The sequence below is a fragment of the Taudactylus pleione genome, unplaced genomic scaffold (genome assembly GCF_031769625.1).
Source record: "Taudactylus pleione unplaced genomic scaffold, aTauple2 ptg000842l, whole genome shotgun sequence".
In the NCBI taxonomy this organism is placed as follows: Eukaryota; Metazoa; Chordata; class Amphibia; order Anura; family Myobatrachidae; genus Taudactylus; species Taudactylus pleione.
Window position 1 is genome coordinate 202470 of NW_028285244.1, and position 24711 is coordinate 227180.

Sequence of the window (24711 nt, forward strand, 5' to 3'; positions counted from 1 at the left end):
ACACAAGCATTATATATATATATATACATATATATATATATATATACACACATTCTGTAAATGCAAATACATACACAAATACATACTGTGACAGGGTTGTAGTAAACATCAGGGCCGTAGCTAGGGTAGTGCGGCCGGTGCCCTGGCACAGGGCACCACAGGGCAGGGGGCGCTGTATGGGTCTGTCAAATTTCTGTTTATTATCATTCTCCCTTGTAGCTTCCTCTTATTTCATCCCCAGCATCTCCTGGCCTCCCCTATCTCTTCCCTGGCCCTTCCCCGTGAGGCCATTCCCCTTTTTTGGGTGCATTATGTCCCTTTGAAAAATGGGGAGGGAGGGGGGCGCCTATGCTCTTTCTGGCACATGGCACCAAAAAGTCTAATTACGGCTTTGGTAAACATAGACAGACAGAAGCCTGGACAGACTGGCACAGTAATTAGACATGTAGGTGTACATAAATGACCCAGCACCAAAGTGCTAGTGTTCAGTCTGCTGCAGTAGAATGCAGCCACAATCCATTATGCGCCTTAGCACAGCTAGTTCAGAAAAGTCCCTGGCACTAATGAGAATCCAGCCTACTCGCTTGGCGCTATTCGGCATCAGTGGCCAGAACACCGTGTGGATGAGGGTTTTAAACCCTTCCTGTCATCCAGTGATGACTTCTAGCTGGACCTGTGCAAGAGAACCCAGAGTTCCAAACCTCCACTGCTGCTGCAGTCTGCAGTCTACACACATACAAAAATATGAACACACATGCAAATACATACACAAATCTATACAAATACATACACACACACACATACATTAAAATACATACACTCGCACACTGAAGCATCTGCACCTGGAAGCCGTCCCCTGACTAACACACTTCTAACAGTGCAGCTAAATGCCGAGCGCCCGCAGCTCCCCGCACACATTGCAAAGCACAGACGGGCTACTGTTATGCAGCTCAGAGAATAAGAAAGGGATGGTGCTTACAGTCCCCATATACTGAATAAAAAGGCTCGTACTGTACTTGACAAAGGGTAAATATTGAAAACTAGGGATATTTTCAGGGACAAAACTTTGTGCTGTTCCTGTAAATTAGAGATAATTTGTAAATTATGCATTCTATTGATCTGGAAATTAAACTGCATTATAAAGGGGCCCATTAATGAATTATCAAGTTTAGACCCAATGACTGGAATTTCTTATAACCGCTATTTGCGGCATTAATAATTTCTGTACCGCCTGAATGTTTTAAAAATCACATTCAGGGACGTGGGCTCCGATAGGATCCTGTCCCTGCGATGTGTAAAGTGATCACATCATCTGGAGGATCCCTCTCTCGTTAAAATCTGTGATATGTAGCCCATAAGGCCAATCTGCGATATGTAGCCCATAAGGCCAATCTACGATATGTAGCCCACAAGGCCAATCTACGATATGTAGCCCATAAGGCCAATCTGCGATATGTAGCCCATAAGGCCAATCTACGATATGTAGCCCATAAGGCCAATCTACGATATGTAGCCCATAAGGCCAATCTGCGATATGTAGCCCATAAGGCCAATCTGTGATATGTAGCCCATAAGGCCAATCTGCGATATGTAGCCCATAAGGCCAATCTGCGATATGTAGCCCATAAGGCCAATCTGTGATATGTAGCCCATAAGGCCAATCTGCGATATGTAGCCCATAAGGCCAATCTACGATATGTAGCCCATAAGGCCAATCTGCGATATGTAGCCCATAAGGCCAATCTGCAATATGTAGCCCATAAGGCCAATCTACGATATGTAGCCCATAAGGCCAATCTGTGATATGTAGCCCATAAGGCCAATCTGCGATATGTAGCCCATAAGGCCAATCTGCGATATGTAGCCCATAAGGCCAATCTGCGATATGTAGCCCATAAGGCCAATCTGCGATATGTAGCCCATAAGGCCAATCTGCGATATGTAGCCCATAAGGCCAATCTACGATATGTAGCCCATAAGGCCAATCTGCGATATGTAGTCCATAATGCCAATCTGCGATATGTAGCCCATAAGGCCAATCTGTGATATGTAGCCCATAAGGCCAATCTGCGATATGTAGCCCATAAGGCCAATCTGCCTCATGTAGCTCATAGTGCCAAGCACTAATGCAAAGCATTACGGAGCTTGATAATTCTTACAGCCCCCACAGAAACCTATGGAGACTGCTATTGCAATTGGAAATCAGGGGATCCGCAGCAGATATCGGAGATGTCATACATCGAGGGGATATTACATTTTGCGAGTATACCTCTGAAAACTTTAATTTTCTGGGGGATTTCCCGTTAAATTGGTAAATATGCCCCATAGTCCTGCAGAACAAATATTAGCCATCATGTTAGTTTAGCCAGGGTTCAATCAATTGAATTAATGATTCACTAGGATTAACTAGTATAAGTGTACAGGGCAAAACAAAGAATATTATAATGTCTGACCATTGAGAATAGAACTTCCTATCACTGAAAAGTAACTGTAAGTAATCATTTATTTAGCTTATTTGTTGATGTTTTTTGAGACATAGAAACATAGAATTTGACAGCAGATAAGAACCACTTGGCCCATCTAGTCTGCTCCATTTTTAAACACATTGTTACCTCAACCCTTATTGATCCTTACTTCTTCTGAAGGATATCCTTATGTCTATCCGATGCATGTTTAAATTGCTCTACTGTCATAGCCTCTACCACCTCTGATGGGAGGTTATTCCACTTGTCAACTACCCTTTCTGTGAAGTAAATTTTCCTCAAATTTCCCCTGAACCTACCACCCTCCAGTTTCAGAACTTGTTCTAATACTTCTCTTTCTTTGAAGAATGTCTCCTTCCTTTACCTTGTTAAAACCCTTTACATATTTGTCCCCCCTTTCCTTTCTCTGCTCCAAACTATACATATTAAGATCTTTTAGTCTTTCCTGGTACGTTTTGTGGTGCAGACCTTGCACCATTTTAGTTGCCCTTCTTTGCAGCCTCTAATGTATTAATATCCTTCTGGAGATATGGCCTCCAGAACTGAACACAGTATTCTACATGAGGACGTACCAATGACCTATACAGTGGTATTATCACTTATTTCTGCTACTGATTCCTCTCCCTATGCAACCAAGCATCTGACTTGCCTTCCTCATTGCTTTGTTACAATGTTTGCTTGCCTTTAAGCCACCTGAAATAGTGACTCCTAGATCCCTTTCCTCTTCAGTAGTTTCCAGTATAGTGTCATTAATACTATATTTAGCCTTCGGATTTTTGAGACCCAAGTGCATGATCTTGCATTTTTTGGCATTAAACTGTAGTTGCCACATTCTTGACCATTCCTCCAGTCTACCTAGATCATCAATCATTTGTTATAGCCCTCCTGGTGTGTCTACCCTGTTGCATACCTTTGTATCATCTGCAAAAAAGCATAGTTTCCCTTCAATACTATTTGCAATGTTACAAATAAAGATATTAAAAAGCACTGGTCCAAGTACAGATCCCTGAGGTACTGCACTGGTAACATTTCCCTCTTGAGACTGCACTCCATTTACTACAACTCTGTTTCCTATCCTGCAGCCATGATCTTATCCATTCACCTATCTTTGTATCCAATCCCATGCTTTCCAGTTTATTTAACAGTCTGTGATGTGGAACTGTGTCAAAAGCCTTACTAAAGTCTAGATAAGCTACTGTATCTCTATGCCTCCCCCCCCCCTTTATCTATTTCCTTGGTCACCCAGTCAAAAAAGGCAATAAGATTTGTATGACATGATCCCCCCCCCCCAGTAAATCCATGCTGTTTGGGGTCCTGCAAATTGCTGGATAATCTACGACTCTTTCTTTTAAGAGTGTTTCCATCAATGTCCCTACTACTGATATAAGGCTCACTGGCCGGTAGTTGCTTTCCTCTTCTTTGCTTCCACTTTTGTGCAGTGGGACGTTTCCTCTTTTCCAGTGCTCTGGAATTACTCCAGGAGCTAGTGACTGGTTGAATAATTCTGTTAATGGTGTTACCAGCACCCCTTAAGCTCATTTATTATCCTTGGATGTATCCCATCTGGCCCCATTGATTTATCCACTTTCAGTTTTGAGAGTTCTGTTAGGATCTTCTCCTCTATAAATGTGCTTGTTCCTACCTCATTTTTCTGATCACGCCTGCAACATAACTGTGGCCCCTTTCCCTCTCTCTCAGTAGTGAATACTGATCAAAAATAATTATTAAGATGATCAGCTATTACATTGTCTCCCTCAACAAGACTCCCTCTTTCTGTCTTTAGTATTTTTATTTCACCTTTTGTATTTTTCCTTTCGCTTATATACTTAACCCACTGACATTCTGTTTTACAAGATACTCCTCTTTGTCTTCATTACTTTGCGTCTGCTTGTATTTCCTAAAGGCCATCTTTTTTGCTTTCACAATACTTGCTACCTCTTTCCCAAATCACACTGGCTTCCTTTTCCTTGTGGTTTTCCTAACCCTTTTGATACAAAGGTCTGTTGCCTTTAATATTGCACTTTTTAAAATTTCCCACCTCTCCTGCACTCCATTCAAGTTCCTCCACCTGCCAACGATTCACTTACACATTTCCCATCCCTGCAAAATCAGCCTTCCTAGAATACACCTTTGTTTTTGTATGGGGTGAGTCAGTGTCTGTCTTTATTCTGAACCATACTGCTTGATGATCACTGGATCCCAGGTTTTCACCCACTTTTACATCAGATATTCTGTCTCCATTAAGTCTAATATTGCGTCTTTCCGAGTGGGCTCCCTCACCAATTACTGGAGGGAGGCTCCCTGCAATGAATTCAGGATGTCCCTACTTCTAGTGGAACTTGCCACAGACACCTCAGAGTTTATATCAGGTAGACTAATATCTTCCATGATTATAACCAGGGCCGTAGCTAGGGTAGTGCGGCCAGTGCCATCGCACAGGGCACCACAGATCAGGTGGCGCTGTTAGGGCCTGTGAATTTTCTGTTTATTATCATTCTCACTTGTAGCTTCCTCTTATTTCATCCCCAACATCTCCTGGCCTCTCCTATCTCTTCCCTGGCCCTTCCTCATGAGGCCATTCCCCTTTTTTGGGTGCATAATGTCAATTTGAAAAATGATGGGGGCACCAATGCTCTTTCTGGCACAGGGCACCAAAAAGTATAGTTACGGCTCTGATTATAACCTCTCCTTTTAATGCCATTTTAGTGATGTCCTGCAATAGTTTATTGTCCAGTTCCTCTTCCTGACCTGGTGGTCTGTAGATCACCCCAATACGAAGAATCACTTTCTCCCCTGTTTCTATAGTCACCCAAAGGGACTGTTTTTTCTTCAATACTATGTATTAACGTAGTATTTATGCTTTCCTTGACATACATTGCTACTCCTCCTCCTATTCTTCCCATTCTGTACTTCCTAAATAAAGTATATCCCTGTATAGCTATGTCTCAGTCATGATTTTCATTGCACCATGACTCCGTAATAGCCACAATATCTACATCATCCCTTGTCATTATTGCAATTAGTTCAGGGATTTTATTTCCTAAGCTCCTAGCATTTGCACACATTGCTCTTATAGTTTTATTTGTTTGCTTATTTCTCCTGTTCCTAGGTGTGTTCATCTCTCTGCCTATGTTTATTTGGTTTTGTTCTGAATCATCTTCTTTTGCTGTGGATATGCTTCCTGTTCCATTTACCAGCATAAATAATACCTCTTTATTGGGGGAACAGATTTCTTTTTTCTTGTTTGGTTCACTATCCCCCTCTTCTAGTTTAAATAGTTCTTGGTGAAACTTTCAAACTGTTCACTCAGTATTCTAGTTCCTTTTGAAGATGGGTGCAGGTCATCATATTTGTATAAGCTTCTATCTTGCCAGATGACGTGGCTATGGACTGTCAATCCAAATCCCTCCTCATAACACCACTTCTGTAGCCAAACATTGAAGTTTCTGATGCAATGATTTCTATCTCCCCCTCTGTGTACTGACAATACTTCTGAAAAAGTTACAGTAGTTGCCACCTGCTTTAGAGTAGGGTGAGCGGGTTTGGATTTCTGAAATCCGAACCCCCCCCCATCCGAGTCGTATCCGAGTCAGGCTCGACTTTTCCCGCCTGACACGGATCTGAAATCGAGGCAAAACGTCATCATCCATTTTCTCACTCGGCTGTGGACAGTGAAGAGGGAGTGTGGGAGTTAGGACTGGCTGGGCTGTGTAGTGTAGTGTAGTGTAGTGCTGTGCTGCGCTGTGCTGCTGTTGTCCATAGGGGCTGTGTCCACTCCTCCAAAGTCCATAGGGGCTGGCTGTGTTGTGCAGTCAGTTGTCCATAGGAGCTGTGTCCACTCCAAAGTCTATAGGGGCTGGCTGGGCTGTGTTGTGCAGTGTCCCAGTCCTAAAGGGGTGCTGTAGTGTTGTCCAGGGGATGCTCTGTCCATCAGGGGTGCTTCACCCAAGTGCAAAAAATATATATATTTTTTTTCTGTTTGTGAATTTTGTGCGCAGTAGCCGCACGTGCATCAACAAAGTAGCGCCAAGCATGCGCCTGTGTCATAAGTAAAGGGCCGGCTGGCTCGTCCGTTAAAGGGTGCTGTAACCCCCAAAGTGCACTCCAAAAATTTTTTTTTTTTTCTGTGTTTGTGAATTGTGTGCGCTGTAACCGCACGTGCATCAACAAAGTACCGCTAAGCGTGCGCCTGTGTCATAAGTAAAGGGCCAGCTGGCTCGTCCATTAAAGGGTGCTGTAACTCCCAAAGTGCACTCCAAAAAAATTTTTTATTTCTCTGTTTGTGAATTGCGTGGACTGTACGTGCATCCACAAAGCAGCAGCGCCAAGCGTGTGTCTGTCCATTAAAGGGTGGTGTAACCCCCAAAGTGCACTCCAACAAAGATAAAACATTTTCTTCTGTGTTTGTGAATTGTGTGCCCTGTACGTGCATCCTCAAACCTCTTTTTTTTCTTTGCATTATGTACTGTTTGGGGCCTAGTTTTTCAAACTGCCATCCTGTCTGCCACTGCAGTGTCACTCCTAGATGGGCCACGTGTTTGTGCCGCCCACTCGTGTCGCTTAATATAGTCATCCTACTACCTCGGTGCAACCTTTTGGACTAAAAACAATATTGTGAGGTGTTCAGAATAGACTGGAAATGAGTGGAAATTAATGTTATTGAGATTAATAATAGCATAGGAGCAGAAAAACCCACAAATTCTGTGATTTTAGCTGTTTTTATGCTTTTAAAAAAAAAAATACAGATCCAAAACCCAAAACACGGAAGGGTGGTTTTGGCAAAACCAATCCAGATCCAAAACACGAAGAAAGATTCAGATCCAAAACCAAAACACAAAATACGAAAAGTGGCAGGTGCACACCCCTACTTTAGAGCAGCCCCTAACTTCCTGAATTCATCTTTTACTGCCATGACTTCAGCATTGGCCAGGTCATTTGTCCCTAGGTGGACAATGACATCCACCTCTCCATCTTTTCTTGCTGCCTTCACAATTCTCAGCATGCGCTCTTTATCCCTTGGAGCTGTGGCTCCAGGTAAACACCTTACTTGTCTCTCTACTTCAGCAGTGTTTCCCAGATGTACTCCTCTAATAATCGAATCTCCCAAGAGAAGTGTAGTCCTTTTTGAAGATGTAATTTTCCTGTTCCTTTTTCTATAGTCAGTATATATTCCTGTTCTGCATTGCCTATATTAGCTGTACCTTCCAGCCCTGCAAGAGCAGCATATGAGTTTTGCAGTGTCACAGCTTGTGGGAGGTGCATACTTGCCTACCCTCTCGATTTGGTCGGGAGCCTCCCGAAAATCGGGTGCCGCTCCCGATCCTCCCGGGAAGACAGGCAATCCTCCCGGCCCCCGGTGATGTGCCCGCACCCCCCCGCGCTTTTAAGTACAAACCCCGGCAGCAGGGGGGCCAGTGACGCGATTCGCGCTGAATCGCATCATCGTGGCTCCGCCCCCGGCTGCACAATGCCATTAATCATGGCATTATGAAGAGTGGGCGGAGCCACGATGACGCAATCGTGCTGTCACGCCCCCATGCTCCGCCCCCAATGCCGCATTATGTGCCTGGCCCTGCCCCCTTTTGGCCGCATCACGCCTCCAGCCCTGTAAGCCCGACAGCTCCCTCCCGGAAGGAGGGAGCTAAATGTTGGCAAGCATGGGGAGGTGTCTGTGTCCCTCTGGAAATCTCTGCCTTTCAGAGACCACAGTAGTCCAGGCAGTATGGTTTCTGGGGGCTCTCTGAGGCAGTGGTGGCCTCAAGAACACAGGGGCCTATTCATCATAACTAAACTTTCCCTGGAGGTAATTAGGTTTAGAACTCACATGGAGTTCTACCTAATTACCGGTGGAATTCATCATTCCTCCTCCCCATAACTATCTATTCTGAAAAGCTGTCATTTTTGCGATGACAGCTTTTCGGGAAATAGATAGTTATCCCTCTCTACACTAACTTATCTCATCAGTAGGCAGTGCTGAGCATGTGCTGTTACATCTGTAAAACCAGCGCATGCACAGCACTGCCTGCAGATGCGGTAAGTTTGTGTCCCCCCCCTCCGCTCACCTGCCCCCCCTCCCCCCCGCTCACTTCCCCCTCGTTCATCACTTACCTGCTCGCGCAGCAGCCTCCGGCTCCGTCTGCTATGCAGTCAAGTGGTCTCCCAGCAGCACACAGTACTGTATAGAGAGAAAAAAAATATATATTTTTTTCCTAAACTTTATTGTGTTCTGCTGGTAGAACACATGACCGCATATTATTATTATTATTATTATTATCCTTTATTTATATGGCACCACAAGTGTTCCGCAGCGCCTTACATAGTACATAGAACTAATAAGTGAACAAGAAACAAGTAACTTACAGTACATTACAGTGCAGGACAGGGACACAACTTATATACATTGCTGAAATAGTGATTAAAGCACTCACAATAAGCTGCCGGGAGTTGGCGGTCCCGTGTTAGGTGCCCTAATGGGGAGTAGAGAGTAGAAGAAAATGTAAAGAGAAGCACATGAGGGAAGAGGTCCCTGCTCATGAGAGCTTACATTCTAAGGGGAGGGGCAGACAGACAGGCGTGACACAGAAGGCGAAGATAGGAAGGAAAGAGCATGAGGTGGGTTAGGAGGAGTGCTGGAAGGCCTTGATGAAGTAGTGGGTCTTGAGAGCCCGTTTGAAGATTTGTAGAGAGGTGGAGAGTCTGATAGGGAGAGCATTCCAAAGGTAGGGAGCAGCACGGGCAAAATCTCGGATGCGGGAGTGGGAGGAAGTAATCAGTTGGCAAGAGAGGCGGCATGCATTAGTTGAGCGAAGTGGGCGGGTGGGAGTGTGAAGGGAGAGAAGGTCAGAAATGTATGCGGGAGAGGATTTGGTGAGGGCTTTGTAGGTGAATGTAAGAACCTTGAATTGGCATCTGAAGGGGAAGGGGAGCCAGTGTAGGGCTTGAAGGAGAGGGGAAGCAGATATAGAACGTCTGGAGAGGAAGATGAGCCGAGCAGCAGCATTGAGAACAGATTGTAGTGGAGAGAGGTGAGAGACTGGGAGGCCAGCTAGGAGAAGGTTACAGTAGTCCAATCTGGATATGACCAGGGAGTGGATGAGGGTTTTAGTGGCATCCTGGTGAGGAAGGGTCTAATCCTGGAGATATTTTTTAGGTGAAAACGGCAGGACTGCGAGATGTGCTGAATGTGCGGTTTAAAGGAGAGGGAGGAGTCTAGGATAACTCCAAGACAGCGCACTTTGGGGCTAGAGGAGATAGTTGTGCCATCAATAGATAACGAAATTGTGGAAAGTGATGTAGTGGAAGAGGGTGGGAAGATGATCAGCTCAGTCTTAGACATGTTAAGTTTAAGAAAGCGCTGGGACATCCACGAAGAGACAGCAGAGAGACAGTTGGAGATACGGGTAAGGAGCTCAGGGGTGAGCTCAGGGGTGGAAAGGTAAATTTGAGTATCATCTGCATAGAGATGATATTGGAGGTCAAAGGAGTTAATGAGTTCACCTAAAGAGGATGTATATAGGGAGAAAAGGAGAGGTCCAAGAACAGAACCTTGGGGAACTCCTACCTTTAGTGGAAGTGGAGGGGAAGAGGAGTCATGAGAGGACACAGCGAAGGAACGATCAGAGAGGTAGGAGGAAAGCCAGGAGAGGGCAGTTTCACGTAAACCGAGAGAGTAAAGGATTTGCAGGAGGAGAGGGTGGTCTACAGTGTCAAATGCAGCAGAGAGGTCAAGGAGAATGAGCAGAGAGTAGTGACCCTTGGATTTGGCAGCAAGGAGGTCGTTGCTGACTTTCGTGAGGGCAGTTTCCGTGGAGTGGAGAGATCGGAAGCCAGATTGAAATGAGTCAAGGAGGAAGTGGGAGGAAAGAAAGGTGGTAAGGCGGTTGTAGACAATACGCTCAAGGAGTTTGGAAGCAAAAGGGAGAAGAGAGATGGGTCGATAGTTTGAAAGTATGTTAGGATCAAGGGTAGGTTTTTTAAGAATGGGGGAGACAAGAGCATGTTTGAATGCAGAAGGGACAGTGCCAGATGATAGGGAAAGATTAAGGAGGTGAGCCAGATGGGAACAGGCAGAAGGAGACAAGTGGGAGAGGAGACGGGAAGGGATAGGGTCAAGAGGGGAGGTGGAAGGAGGGGAGGACCGGATGAGGGCCAAGACTTCCTCTCCAGAAGCAGGGGAGAAGGATGTCAGAGTTGGTGAGACAGAAGGGGAGGGGTGGTAAGGGCAAGGAGGGAGAGGAGTGCTAAGGGTCTGATGGGATATGATGTCCTCACGTATGGAGTCAATTTTAGATGCAAAGTAGGTGGCAAAGTCGAGGGCAGAGAGCGAGGAGGGAAGCCGAGGAGGGGAAGGGCAGAGTAGGGAGTTGAAAGTGGCAAAGAGACGCCGGGGGTTTGAGGACTGGGAGGAGATGAGGTTCTTGAAATATGTTTGTTTGGAGAGAGACAGGGAAGCACTGTAGGAGGAGAGAATAAATTTGAAATGGAGGAAGTCAGCCTTAGAGCGTGACTTTCTCCACTGACGCTCCGCAATTCTTGAACACTTTTGTAGGTATCTGGTGCATTTGGAATGCCAGGGTTGTGGTGTGGATCTGCGAGGGTGAGTGGTTATTGCTGGAGCAACAGAATCAAGAGCAGAAGCAAGGGAGGAATTGTACAGGGAAGTAGCTTGTTCAGGACAGGAGAGAGAAATGATAGGGGAGAGAAGAGAGTCCAGCAGGGAGGAAAAAGCAACAGTGTCAATAGCCTCAATATTACGCTTAGTAATGGTAGCCTTAGGAGTTAGAGGAGGGCAAGGAGAGAGGGATAGGTTAAAAGAGAGAAGGTGATGGTCAGAGAGGGGGAATGGGCAATTGGAGTAATCAGAAATATCACAACGGTGCGTAAAGACCAGGTCAAGTGAGTGCCCACTCACATGGGAGGGTGAGGAGGTCCATTGGGCGAGACCAAATGAAGAGGTGAGGGTAAGGAGTTTAGCTGCAGAGGATTCTGTGGGAATGTCAATAGGAATATTAAAATCACCTAGGATAATGGAGGGAAGATCTGAGGAGAGAAAGTGAGGGAGCCAGGAAGCGAAGTTGTCAAGGAATTTGGAGGGAGAGCCAGGGGGATGGTAAATGACAGCTACTCTGAGGTTTACTGGTTGGAAGAGTCGTATAGCATGAACCTCAAATGTGGGGAATGTAAGGGATGGTTCAGAGGGTATTAGCTGGTATGAGTAACTGGTGGATAGAAGGACCCCAACTCCACCACCATGGCGACCCCCAGGCCGGGGGGTGTGGGAGAAGGCAAAGCCCCCAGAGGATAGAGCAGCAGGAGAAGTGGTGTCAGAGGGTGAGATCCAAGTTTCAGTGATGGCTAGGAGATTCAGAGAGTTGGAGATAAAAAGGTCATGGGTGGGGACCAGTTTATTACAGACTGACCTGGCATTCCAGAGGGCACAGGATAGAGAGATAGCATTTGTGGGGGAGATGTGAATGAGATTGTCCGGGTTGCTGTAACGTGGAGGTGAGATTAATTTGGGGGACCGATATGAATAGAGTTTAGTGATGGTGCGGGCACCTGAGCTGGAAAGGGAACCAATAGGAGGTGGGCAGGGAGGGAGATGTGGATGGCAGTGGGGTGAAGTGACAGGGAGAGGAGTGTAGGAGGAGGGTTTGGTGGTGGGGTAGTAGGACAGAGGGGGGGTAGAACAGGAAGAAAGTGGAGTAATGGGTGAGGAGTGAAGAGTAGGCAGACAGAGGAGGGGGGAGAAGGGGAGGAGGAGGTGGAAGAGATAAGGGGGAAAGGATAAAGGTGGAAGCAGGGGGCAGAACAGAGGATTAGGTAGAGACAGAGGGAAGGAGGGAGTTGACGAAAACCTTGTCATGGTGTTTATAAGTAAACAAGAGGAAAGAAATTTGGAAATTTAAATGAGATATGAGTGCAAGAGATTTGTAGGAATGCAAGTAAGAAAACAGTGACGTATCAAAGAACAGTGTATCAATATGTATGCAGATTAACAAGATTGTTATAGGGAGAAATAAAAGTGGGGTTCTAAAGTGTGCAGAATGTGAAAAATAACGCAGATTGTAAGCAGACAGAGGATGTGAGGCTAGGCAAGAGAGCTGAGATAAAGGACAGTGTTTCAAAGTTGATAGATATAAACTGACATGGGGAAAAGTACGATAAGCATTGAATTGTATGCTAGAATCAGAAGGCCAGCATTATTAATAGCATTAGAAGTGTTCTTGCCGTGATTGTACAGGGAGTCCAGTTGTAGTCTGAGTCTTTAGATTGTTGGGGTTTGTTGCGTGATGGACCTTTTTCTCCTTCTGTTTTTCCTCGGTTTAACGCAGGTCTAACGCTAGTTATGCACTTAAAAAACTGCACTTAGAAAAAAAGCATAGCAGACGGATCCAGAGGACACACCAGAGTGCCGGAGGGAGACATCGGGGGACCTGTCCAGCTGTAAGCAGGTAAGTGTTACCTGCTATTCGCCACCTCACAGTGGCAAATAGTAACTACATCAAATTCCGAAAATACATAATTTTCGGAATTTGATGAATACCATAATTTCCATATCCCCATACTAATGTATGGGAAGTGTGGAAATTAACGCAGGGGGACTTAGCAAGGCGATATCAGTGTTATCTCCTGTGCTAAGTATCTTCATGAATACTAAAATAACGTTAATTAAGGAAAATGTCCTTAAAAACGTTATTTTAGTTTGATGAATAGGCCCCACAGACATCCAACATATCTCAGCATGAAGTTTTGCTATCTCCTCCTGCAGTAGAGAAAATTGCTTACAGATTGGACAGCAGCTGAGTCTCCAGCATTCTTCCTGCAAAACAAATGCAATACATCCCCTGCAATACATACTGCACTAGGCCAAACATTGTCGGAAATATATGTTACTGTTTGTGTATAATAACTCCCCTTTTTCTGTATTCTAACTCACCTGCTTCTGTTTCAAACTCACAATTCACTTAAGAATTCAAGCCTCACTTTAGACTGCAAGCTTCTTTCAATGAGCAAGCTCTAATGAGTGTGAACACAGCCCGATTCAGAGCCGGACGCTCTGAATCTGGGTGTTATTTTTTTTTTTTGTGTGGCCTCCTGGCCGCTCACATAGCTGTGGGTGACCACCCACAGGTATAGCGAGCGGCCAGGATGATGGTCGCGATGGTCTCGGGCTTGCGACGAGACTCAAGTGGTAGGGTCTCGTTCATCGCAAACACCCAGAGAGCTTTCGGCTCTAACAAAGCCGGAAGCTCTACACTGACATCACTCGTGAGGTCAGTGGGGCCGGCCCCAAACAGCAAGCGTTCCCTCGGGAACGCCTCCGTTTGGGCAGCCAACCTCCCGGCCTGCCCACCAAACGGGGCGAGCTGTCACTCAACATCAACAGCTCGCCCCCTTTGGTGCGAGACCCGGAGCGACGGATTGCTCGTCGCCACCCGGGTCTCGCGCATGCGCTGTGGGCCACCATCGACCAGGTTGCGAGTGCTCAGTGCTTGCGACTGGGTCTGAATCAGGCCCACAGTTTGTTTTAACATATATATTGTATTCCTATGCAAGAGTGTTTTGTGCAAAACATTTTAGAAAGATACAAATCACATTAAAAAATAACAATGTTCACATAGATTACATAAGTAACAAGCATATGCAAACAAGGCATAGCATAACATATAAATGTCAATAGTACAATAGCTATGAAAAGGATAAAAAGGGAAGAAGTTGGACCTATTCAAAAAAGTTAGAGCAGGAGACACAAAAGTTCCAGGTTAGGTGGCTGGTGAGTCTCTATAGAACAGGGGAGAATAACCATTTTTTGGTCGGAGAGGCACAATGTGAGAGCGCATTCATCTAACGTGCAGCAGTAAAATGTTATTGTGCGCAATATAAAACACATGCAATCTATGATAATGCTTCTGCTACACTGTCAGTTGTTCCCCTACGGGGTATATGTAATAAACAGTGGGTTTTCAAAAATGTGAATTATCCAGTGATATGCAGTAAGGGTAGGCATGATGCTCCCTGTCATGTTCCAGAGTTTTGATATAAAAACTATGTTTTTATACATGTATGCCTTCCCAGCCATTGACCTCACCACACGTCACTGGAATTATCGGCGGCTTTGTACATTGGACTTAAACCGGCAATAAAAATAAATGCAAAACATGCCTGATTTAGCATATATTACAGTTGCTGTTTAAATTCAGATGTAAAGGCCGCCTAGAATCAGAGCAGCAGATTTCCTGGTTCTAAGAATTCAGGTGCCAAATGTGAGTGGAGGGGTGGGGCAACAAGGCGAAGACCCCCCACTCCAGCTAGACCACCTCCTGACTCATTAGTACTGCTCTAATAATGCGGACGGCCACAGGCCCCTTCATTGCACCAACAATACTTCTGCCCATGTTTTTGCACAATAGCTTTAAGTGGTAATAATTATAAAAATATAATGGTAAAATGGGGATAATGGTGTGTGACCATGTTACATGAGAGGGGTGTCATCCCTGTCTCCTGTAGCATATTTGTCCCCTCAAACGGTCAAACACATTTCTACTAGGGATGGCTATCGGTGGCATCGATGGCATGGAATTATTGATGGGAAAGAACACCTTAGAGTTAATTACCATCAGCCTATCACACTTGGAACCAGTTCAGGGAGCTGCGACTTGTGTACCAAGAGAAGGATAAACCTTCTTGTTGGGGTCACTGCTGAAATCCACCAATGCTTTCGACTCTGTGCACCTATACTGATATTATAAGAATCCAGAACTTCACAGAATTGTTGCACCAAGATGAAGGAATCTCTTTCAGGTTCATGCTGGAAATAAAAACCCATAGATACTGCCACTAAAACTGGGTTTAGAATAATGTATATTAAATTGCAAGGAGCGGGCAAACCAAATTCAAGTATAGTATCAGGTTGGGTACACAGTAGTAAGCAGGCAAAGGAGCAAACAGAGAGAGTGAGATCAGCAGTACAACAAAGTAATGCTGGCAATCACCTAGCACTGAATGATTCAGAGATGGATGCAATGCCGATATTTATGCAGTTGAACGATTATCGGCACTGTGCATGTGTCAAGTTCTGTTATCATCATCGGTCACAGTGAGTATTTGCCCACAGTGTGATTGACAGTCAAGGAGCATTTGGGGGAGGTAACAGGAGAGTTGCGGTAGTATAGACGACTGCAAATGGGATCCAGTATGCTGTCACAATCTCTCTGGCATCTCAGTTCCTGTGCCCACTCTGAGTAGCCATTGGGTTACTCAGGAGGCCAATTATCGACTGAAAGAGCATTGGTGCCAGCCCCCCCCCACCCCCAACTGCGGGAATTTGCAAGTATAAAGGCAGCTCTGTGCGGTGGCACCGACCGCACCTCCCTAGCTACAGCTCTGACTCTTGGCTTTTTGTAATATATATACATTATTACCAGTTATTTATATAGCGCACACATATTCCGTAGCGCTTTGCAGAGAATATCTTACCATTCACATCAGTCCCTTCCCCAGTGGACCTTACAATCTATATTCCCTATCACATGCACACACACACACACATACACACTAGGGTTGATTTTTGATGGGAGCCAATTAACCTACCAGTATATTTTTTGAGTGTGGAAGGAAACCGGAGTACCCGGAGGAAACCCACGCAAGCACAGGGAGAATATACAAACTCCACACAGTTAGGGCCGTGGTTTGAATTGAACCCACGACCTCAGTGCTGTGAGGCTGTAATGCTAATCATTACACTGTCTGTACATAAGAATTCTACACATAGATTACCAGATCAACAATAATAAATAAATCTCACATAATATGGAGCTGCAGCTCTCACCAAATTAAGCTCAATTACGGGCACTATAAAAATCATATCGATAGCGATATTATGGATGAACTGGGTATGATTTTTATAGTGCACATATTTGAGCTTAATTAGATTGGTGAGAGCTGCAGCTCCATATTATGTGATATCTATTTATTATTGTCGTTCTGTTAATCTATGTATAGAATTCGTATTAAATACTTATTAAATATATTTCACAAAAAGCCAGTACATTATATATATATATATATATATATATATATATATATATATAAATAGCACATAGTCCGGCACTCCTTGTATATAGGTTACTTAGCTGGTTGCCTGCACACGTCAAAAATAACACATCCCTCATCCGTGCGGCACTCCATGCAAATGAATACACTGCAAACATGGCTAAAGTATCAACGTTGCAAAAGTGAACAGGGAGGATTCCACACAGAAACATAACTAGAATTGCTATAACCAACCATCTGTGTCTGTAAATAATTTATACATCCAAAAAATGTTGGTGGTGCTCCCACAGCCTAAGTATAACAGAGTATTTAACAGAAGAAAAAGTAAGGCTATTTTTTGGGGCACACTTATGTAAGAATTCTTTGTAGTAAAGTAAAATATAGCTTTTATTAATTATAATAAAACATACCAGGTACATACACAATTATTAATGGCGAAAATATAGTAAACAATTTCTGCAGAGTACCCCACACACCAAATTATGGGATAAATATGCTTATTTATGGAGTATTGCAACAAATACCATAGAAATCGGTATATAGGCTACACAGTATGCAATCCTATGATCCCCATTAAACAGTACAATATATGTCTACAGAACCTGGTATTCTTAAGTGGTCCCCCACAGTAATACTAACCAGGCCTATCACTGGATCGCTTCCAAGATCAGATGAGTTTGGGCATTATCAGTGAAGTACGACTGTAGACCATCGCTACTGAAAATATATGGGGATTCACCCTATGCACACGGTCTGAGCCTATTATAAAATGTAGGACTGTTCTCAACAGAGAGGTCCAATTGATAATTCGTTGCTATCAAGACAGGTAATGCATAAGCATGCCTTCCTTGTGATGCAAACAATATGGCATAAATAACATAAGCATATATAACTTATAGAAAGCACCACATAGGTAACTGTATCAAAAGAGATTATAATACTGAGTTCCAAGCATACATAGAAAAATAGGAACTCTACAATGGTGACAAACAAAGTGACAAAGCCTGACAAAACACATAAAGTACACATGTACTAAAAGCAATCATCACATAAACATAGAACATCATTGGAGGTATATTGTTAATAATTGTGATAATTGCATAGAACCTCCTTATCCAGACAAATCCCCTGCCATTAAACAATGTCTGACAGTGTTTTCTGCCTCAACTAAAATGCCCAAAATTAATGCTGCAGTAAGGCAGATTAGCATGCAGCCCCAATGTCCTTAATGCATGCCACACACAGAGAGAAATCCCAAGGATGCATAAAAATTGGCAGCCTTAAATGGGAAGCAAACTATGTGGCAGGAGTGCATTGTATGCAAATCAAAATAGCAATTGTGGGATAGCCATGGAGAGTAAAGATTAAATATGAGACAGGCTAAGACTTCATAAGTTTCACCGGCTGACCAGACATAGTAATCTGTCAGCCTTTATACGTTACCAGTGTGGGGTAAACTGGAGCCCAGTCCGTGCACTGGCTGGGTTGTCCTAAATATCAGCAGACTGTCATGTAGAGAGAGAGGACGAGCGTTTCGCCCACATCGAGGCTTGATACAGTTACCTATGTGGTGCTTTCTATAAGTTATCTATGCTTATGTTATTTATGCCATATTGTTTGCATCACAAGGAAGGCATGCTTATGCATTACCTGTCTTGATAGCAATGAATTATCAATTGGACCTCTCTGTTGAGAACAGTCCTACATTTTATAATAGGCTCAGACCGTGTGCATAGGGTGAATCCCCAGATATTTTCAGTAGCGATGGTCTACAGTCATACTTCACTGATTATGCCCAAACTCAGTGGCGGGCTGGGCCGGGGGGCAGGGTGCCATATGCCCCCCGGGCCGGTAGACTTTTGCCTCAGTGAGGGCGGGTATCACTAGTGCACAGGTATGACTGACGGCCGGGTGACAGGCAGAAAGTGCTCTCAGTCGCTCCGACTATAGCAGCATCAGAGAGGCTGGGCAACGCTCTCTGCCTGTTACCGGGCTGTCTGTCACCCTATGTAGCTTGTGGCTGCACACTGAGCAGCACTCCTTCCGAGGCCGCTCCGCTGCAGGGGCAGTGCACCTACCTCTCTGTGTCCTCTGGCCTCGGGCTCCTTCCTCTCCCTGGCTAAGGCCCTGCCCCCTCACTGGAAGGCCCCGCCCCCTCTCCTACCCTGACTGACTATATTAATCTACCTCCCTCTGTCCCTGCTGAAGACCCCGCCACCTCACCCCGAGTCTCCGCCCTTCCTCTAGTCTATCCTGTCTGTGTCATCTCTTCCTCTACCCTGGAGCTCCGCAGAGACCAGAGACAGAGCAGCCTTCCAGGCAGGTAAGTGCCAGTGGAAGTGTACATGATATTTGAGAGGGAAGGGGGGGTGTTGGAATACTTATGCAATGGGGGGCTGTAGTTATTTTTATCTTTGGGGGGATGGGGTGTTTTAATACTGTCGGTGCTGTGGGTGATGTAATAATGTGTATGAATGTGGGGGGGTATTATTATTGTGTGTGAGGGCTACTGTATATTCATAATACCTGTGTTATATGTGGGTCACTGATGATTTCTGCATAATCTGGTGATTATCTGGCAGCCATTACAACGCTCCCTGATCAGGTGGTCACTGAGAACGTCCCTGCATTATATGGCAGTCACTGTGACACTCCCTGATCTGATGGTCCCTGCGAACCTCTCTGCATTATATGGCAGTCACTGCGATGCTCCCTGATCTGATGGTCCCTGCGAACCTCTCTGCATTATATGGCAGTCACTGCGACACTCCCTGATCTGATGGTCCTTGCGAACCTCTCTGCATTAAATGGCAGTCACTGCGACACTCCTTGATCTGATGGTCCTTGCGAACCTCTCTGCATTATATGGCAGTCACTGCGACGCTCCCTGATCTGATGGTCCTTGCGAACCTCTCTGTATTATATGGCAGTCACTGCGATGCTCCCTAATCTGGCTGTCACTGCAAACCTCTCTACATTATTTAAAGCACACCCACATTAGGCACACCTTACTTACAGAGGCTATTATCATGTGTCTTTTCTCCATTGCAATGCGCTGGTGGAGAAATCGGGCCACTTACTTGTGTCTGCCCCCCAGGCCAAAAGTTGCCAGCCAGCCCCTGCCCAAACTCGTCTGATCTTGGAAGCGATCCAGTGATAGGCCTGGTTAGTATTGCTGTGGGAGACCACTTAAGAATACCAGGTTCTGTAGACATATATTGTACTGTTTAATGTGGATCATAGGATTGCATACTGTGTAGCCTATATACCGATTTCTATGGTATTTGTTGCAATACTCCATAAATAAGCATATTTATCCCATAATTTGGTGTGTGGGGTACTCTGCAGAAATTGTTTACTATATTTTCGCCATTAATAATTGTGTATGTACCTGGTATGTTTTATTATAATTAATAAAAGCTATATTTTACTTTACTACAAAGAATTCTTACATAAGTGTGCCCCAAAAAATAGCCTTACTTTTTCTTCTGTTAAATACTAAAGTATCAATGTTTCAAAGCCTATGTAATTGCCGTTGAAACGTTGATACTTTAGCCATGTTTGCAGTGTATTCATTTGCATGGAGTGCCGCACGAATGAGGGATATATATATATATATATATATAAAGATACTATGGAACGTGCTTGTAAGTAGACAAGTACTGAACCAAAAACGGGTCACTCCAGGAGTGCCGGACCATTGCATATATATATATATATATATATATATATATATACACGAATACACAGACACATACATACATATATATATATATTTTTTTTTTATATCTGAATACATAATCAGCAGAACCCAGCCTTCACTGTCACTCACAGACAGTGACTCACTCACTAGGAGTGGCAATGGCCGGGGCAGGCTTCTGACCCCAGCTCTTGGATACAGCCCGCCCGTCTCTAAAACACTGGACCGGACCTCACCTGGCAAGTCCTCTCATCCAGTGTCTGACTCCCCACACAGCGCCGCACGCTCCCTGCCAGCCTGACCTGCCCGACTGCATGGCACACAGCAGCAGGCAGCTCCTCAGTGAACTCTGGGAGCCTTGGGAGGGGAGATGTCATGTAATGATGTCTCTCCCATCCCAATAGGCTCCCGGGACTAGGGAGGCGGAGACTCAGATTGAGTCACGCTTGTCAAAAGGAGGGGGAGGCTGCTCTTTGTAATCACACAGTGCTGGGCGCCGCGGCCGCTCAGCAACGGCAGTCCAGCTCTAACATACAGATGAGGTGGTGGGCGGCCGGTGTTCCGCCCTCAGCGCTGTTCCGCCTGTGCGGTGGCACCAACTACACCACCCTAGCTACGTCCCTGGATTTACTATTGAGTGGGTTGTCTGTGCTACCATTCCTCGGTGGCTTTGACTGATAGATTTAAAATGGCAATAGCAATAAATGCTAAACCTGCCTGGTTTAGCCTTTATTTCTATTGCCGTTTTAAACTATCGAGCAAAACTGCCGATGATCAAATTTGACAACCCTGCTCCTTAGTAAATCTACACTCTGGTCTGTAAGCTGCTCATGAGAACTGACCTTGCCTATTTACTGTGCATAGATAGGTGGAACAAATTTTGTGTTATAAAATACAAGTTTGGCATTGTTTGATAACAATTCTGCATTCTCATATTTCTAGATGAGAAGGTTTACGCTCCACGTTGCATTCCTCCTGGTGATAGAATGTATTCCAGGGAATTCTGAATCGACAATTAAACCGGATGAATGTATTGCAGGAGTTCCGGGTATCCCAGGTACACCAGGCTTGAATGGACAACACGGACAGCAAGGACAGCCAGGGAGAGATGGTAATAATGGAGATCCAGGACAAAAAGGTAACTCAGGCATGTAGCGCTGATAGGACAGTTCTGCATAGAAGGTTTGAATAGTTCCCTGACACTGGACTCTATTTTGAAGGTGACATTAAGTGATTCAGTGACTGAGGTGGAGGCAAATGGCTTCACAGCTGTGATCCCGTACACAGCCTAGATTTGTACTGAGATGCCCACTGGCTGCTTCTCCGATCCGCGGCTTGTGGAGAAGCAATCATCAGTCACACATAGGATGATTATAGACCATCTGAGCAACACTATGATGGCGCACAATGGGTGTTGAAACTGAGACACCAGAGCCATTTTTAATACGCAATTACAGTCTGCAATGGCCTTTGAAACGGTCTCAACAAACCTGTGTTTATGCTGCCACTCCCCCATTACCACCCACTATCGCTCCCTGACTGCTAATGACACATCATCTCCGGGAACTACTGAGCAGCCAGCGGGATGCAGTCAGGAAGCCAATGGTCTAAATGCCAACTGCTGGCTTCCCGACTGTCTAATCCCAGCAGGTGTCTAATGACGGGCGTCGAAATGCTGCCGCCTGTCACTTTACCTACGCCGGGAGCCTGATGCCCGGCATACCGATCAAAGGTAAGCCGGGCACCGGGCGCGTACAGCCACGGTTTAGGGAGGGCTAGGTTAGGGGCTCCCGGGGGGGGGGACTTAGGGTTAAGCACCGCCCCAGGAGAGTTAGGGTTAGGCTAGGGGAAGGGGGGGTTAGGGTTAGGCACCCCCAGGGGGAGGTTAGGGTTAGGCACCCCCCAAGGAGACTTAGGTTTAGGCTGCAGGGAAGGGGGGCTAGGTTTAGGCGCTTACAGGGGGATTAGGGTTAGGCATTTGGGGGGAGGTTAGGGTTAAGAACCTCTAAGGGAGGGTTAGGATTAGGGGGGTGGATAGGTTAGTAATAGATTAAATACTTACCTGTTGGGATCTTCACGGCCAGTCTTCCGCCATTGGGGTTTGAATCATACTGATCCCTAGCCAGCACAGTGCCGCGCGCATCATCCCGCATCGTATGTTACCATCTACACATGACCATGGCAAGACAACATTGCCTATCTGACCACCCTATGAGTATGTTGCAGTGCAGTGAGTCACACAGTGTTGAATCAGTAGGAGCAGGCCCTGGCTGTCATTCACTTCCCAGAAATATCAGCTCCAATCAGAACGCCAGGATGTTGAATGAACTAACATCATTACAAAACCATGATGGAAGAACTTCGATCTTTAACCATCAATGGCAAACCCCAGCCCCTAAAAAAAATCACCATAATACACAGGTTCTCAAACTCGGTCCTCAGGACCCCAAACGGTGCATGTTTTCCATGTCTCCACACTAAATCAAGTGAAATAATTAGCTCCACCTGTGGACCTTTTAAAATGTGTCAGTGAGTAATGATTACACCTGTTCACCTGCTGGGTGACCTGCAAAACATGACCTGTGGGGGGTCCTGAGGACCGAGTTTGAGAACCACTGCCATAATACATCAAACATCGAGATCTAACTATTGATATTTTATAGACATCGATGTTTGATTTCTATCCCTAATGTGATGATAGGCGGCACAGTGTGATGACATTTATGCTGTTTCAGATGAGGTACTTAAAAGCACTGTATGCAAACACGGTACCCTAATTTTTCAAAACATCTGGTAAAATGTTAGATCAGATGAACAATTAGAGGAGAATACACAAGAACATAGGCACGATTGTGCAAGTGTAGAGTAATTGAGCCATATAAATTTCACAGTTCTTAGACGAACCCCAGTTTTTACAGTTTTGCTGCCATTTTAGAAAGCAAGCCCCTAAAGCTTATTTTATCCACTTGGAAAGTTTAAACTAGCAGTTATATCATACTAAACTTATTAACTACTATTTAGTTATTTAACTAAATAAGATTCCAGATTATGACTCCAATGTGTTTTTGTCTATTCATGTGTTCCAGGTGAACCAGGAGAAAAAGGTCCACAGGGCCCCCCCGGGAATGAAGGTCCACAAGGAAGGGATGGGTTTGTCGGGCTTCCTGGTACTCAAGGACCACCAGGTCAGCCTGGATCACTTGCGACAAGCAAACCCTATGTATTTCACGTTGGACTGAAGTCATCTTTTCCAGATGTTAATGGGCCAATTAAGTTTGAAAAAGTATTTTACAATGAAAAAAGTCTTTACGACACAGGAAGCGGTAAAGTCACTGCTCCAATAGATGGACTTTATTTCCTAACCTACCAAATTACAGTGTACCATAATAATGTACATATTTCCCTACATCACAATACTAAGATTGTACAGTACATGTATCATGTGTTTGGTTCCGTCACTCAGCAAGCTTCTGGGGCCTCTATTCTAGTACTGACAAAAGGGGATGAGGTTTGGCTGGAGGTGGTTGATGGGAAGAACGGTCTTTATGCAGACAGCAATGATGACTCTACGTTCTCAGGCTTTCTGATTTCATGATTTACAACATTTCTATGATAATTCAATGCTTAATAATAAAAATATATATCTATCACTGACTTGTCTTCACCTGGCACAACAAAACCTCTATTGGAATAGTTGTGATCTTACCATACACATTTAGTGAAGGATATAGGGGCTTGTTTAGAGTTGCATGCAGGTGTGTCCATCTGTGCATCTTTTGCCACAGTTGCATCTGCGATGTTATGGTACATACTAGAAAAAGCCCTTCCCCTGGTGTACAAGCGTGTGTCTGACTGTGCACGGACACTGATGCCCACTATGTGCATCTTTAGATGCTACAAACCCACTTGGTGAGTCTTTAGACACAACCTTCAGATGCACCATGGAAACTTGCACCTGCCCCATGCTAGATACATGTCAGGGTTCATATAGATAATACAAATGAGACTATCTGCGCAAGACCTTTTGGGGTAAGCAGTTAAATGTTCAGCAGCCGTTTAAGCAACCTGGGTCCCTTCCCAGTTAACAGGATAAGAGCTAGAAAAAGCTAAAGTCTAAACTATAGCCATGCTTATGGCGCTAACACATTTTAATATTAGAAGGAAGGAAGATAGTTAAAACAAAGATAGTATAAGGAAGAAAAGTAAAAAGAATGAGAGAATTCCCGCTCTGATTAAATGGCTAAAAAATATATGTATTTATTCTATAGCTAAGTATTCATAAAATTGTTTCACAAATAACAATAAATACCAGGTACCTGGAGAAGTATAAACAACAATTTATTATAAAAAGCACAATTGCAATCAGTTATAAAAATAGTATATAATGTGTCTGTGTGTATATATTCACACAACACACAAGGTGCATCTGCTTGTGATGCAAAGAATTAAGCCTAACCAGCTTAGATAATGTCC

At 44.7% G+C, this 24711-nt stretch overlaps 1 protein-coding gene and 1 pseudogene across 1 annotated transcript in view; one reads left to right on the top strand and one right to left on the bottom strand.

Moving 5' to 3' along the window:
* Positions 1–23833, top strand: part of LOC148474456 (complement C1q and tumor necrosis factor-related protein 9A-like) — a 47119-nt gene extending 23286 nt beyond the window's left edge. Inside the window, exons 2-3 of the mRNA XM_088458559.1 lie at positions 21181–21385; positions 23325–23833. Coding sequence (XP_088314685.1) covers positions 21181–21385; positions 23325–23833 — 714 coding nt within the window. The remainder of the gene's footprint in view (positions 1–21180; positions 21386–23324) is intronic.
* Positions 17129–17247, bottom strand: LOC148474457 (5S ribosomal RNA; annotated as a pseudogene).
* Positions 23834–24711: the final 878 nt, after the last annotated feature.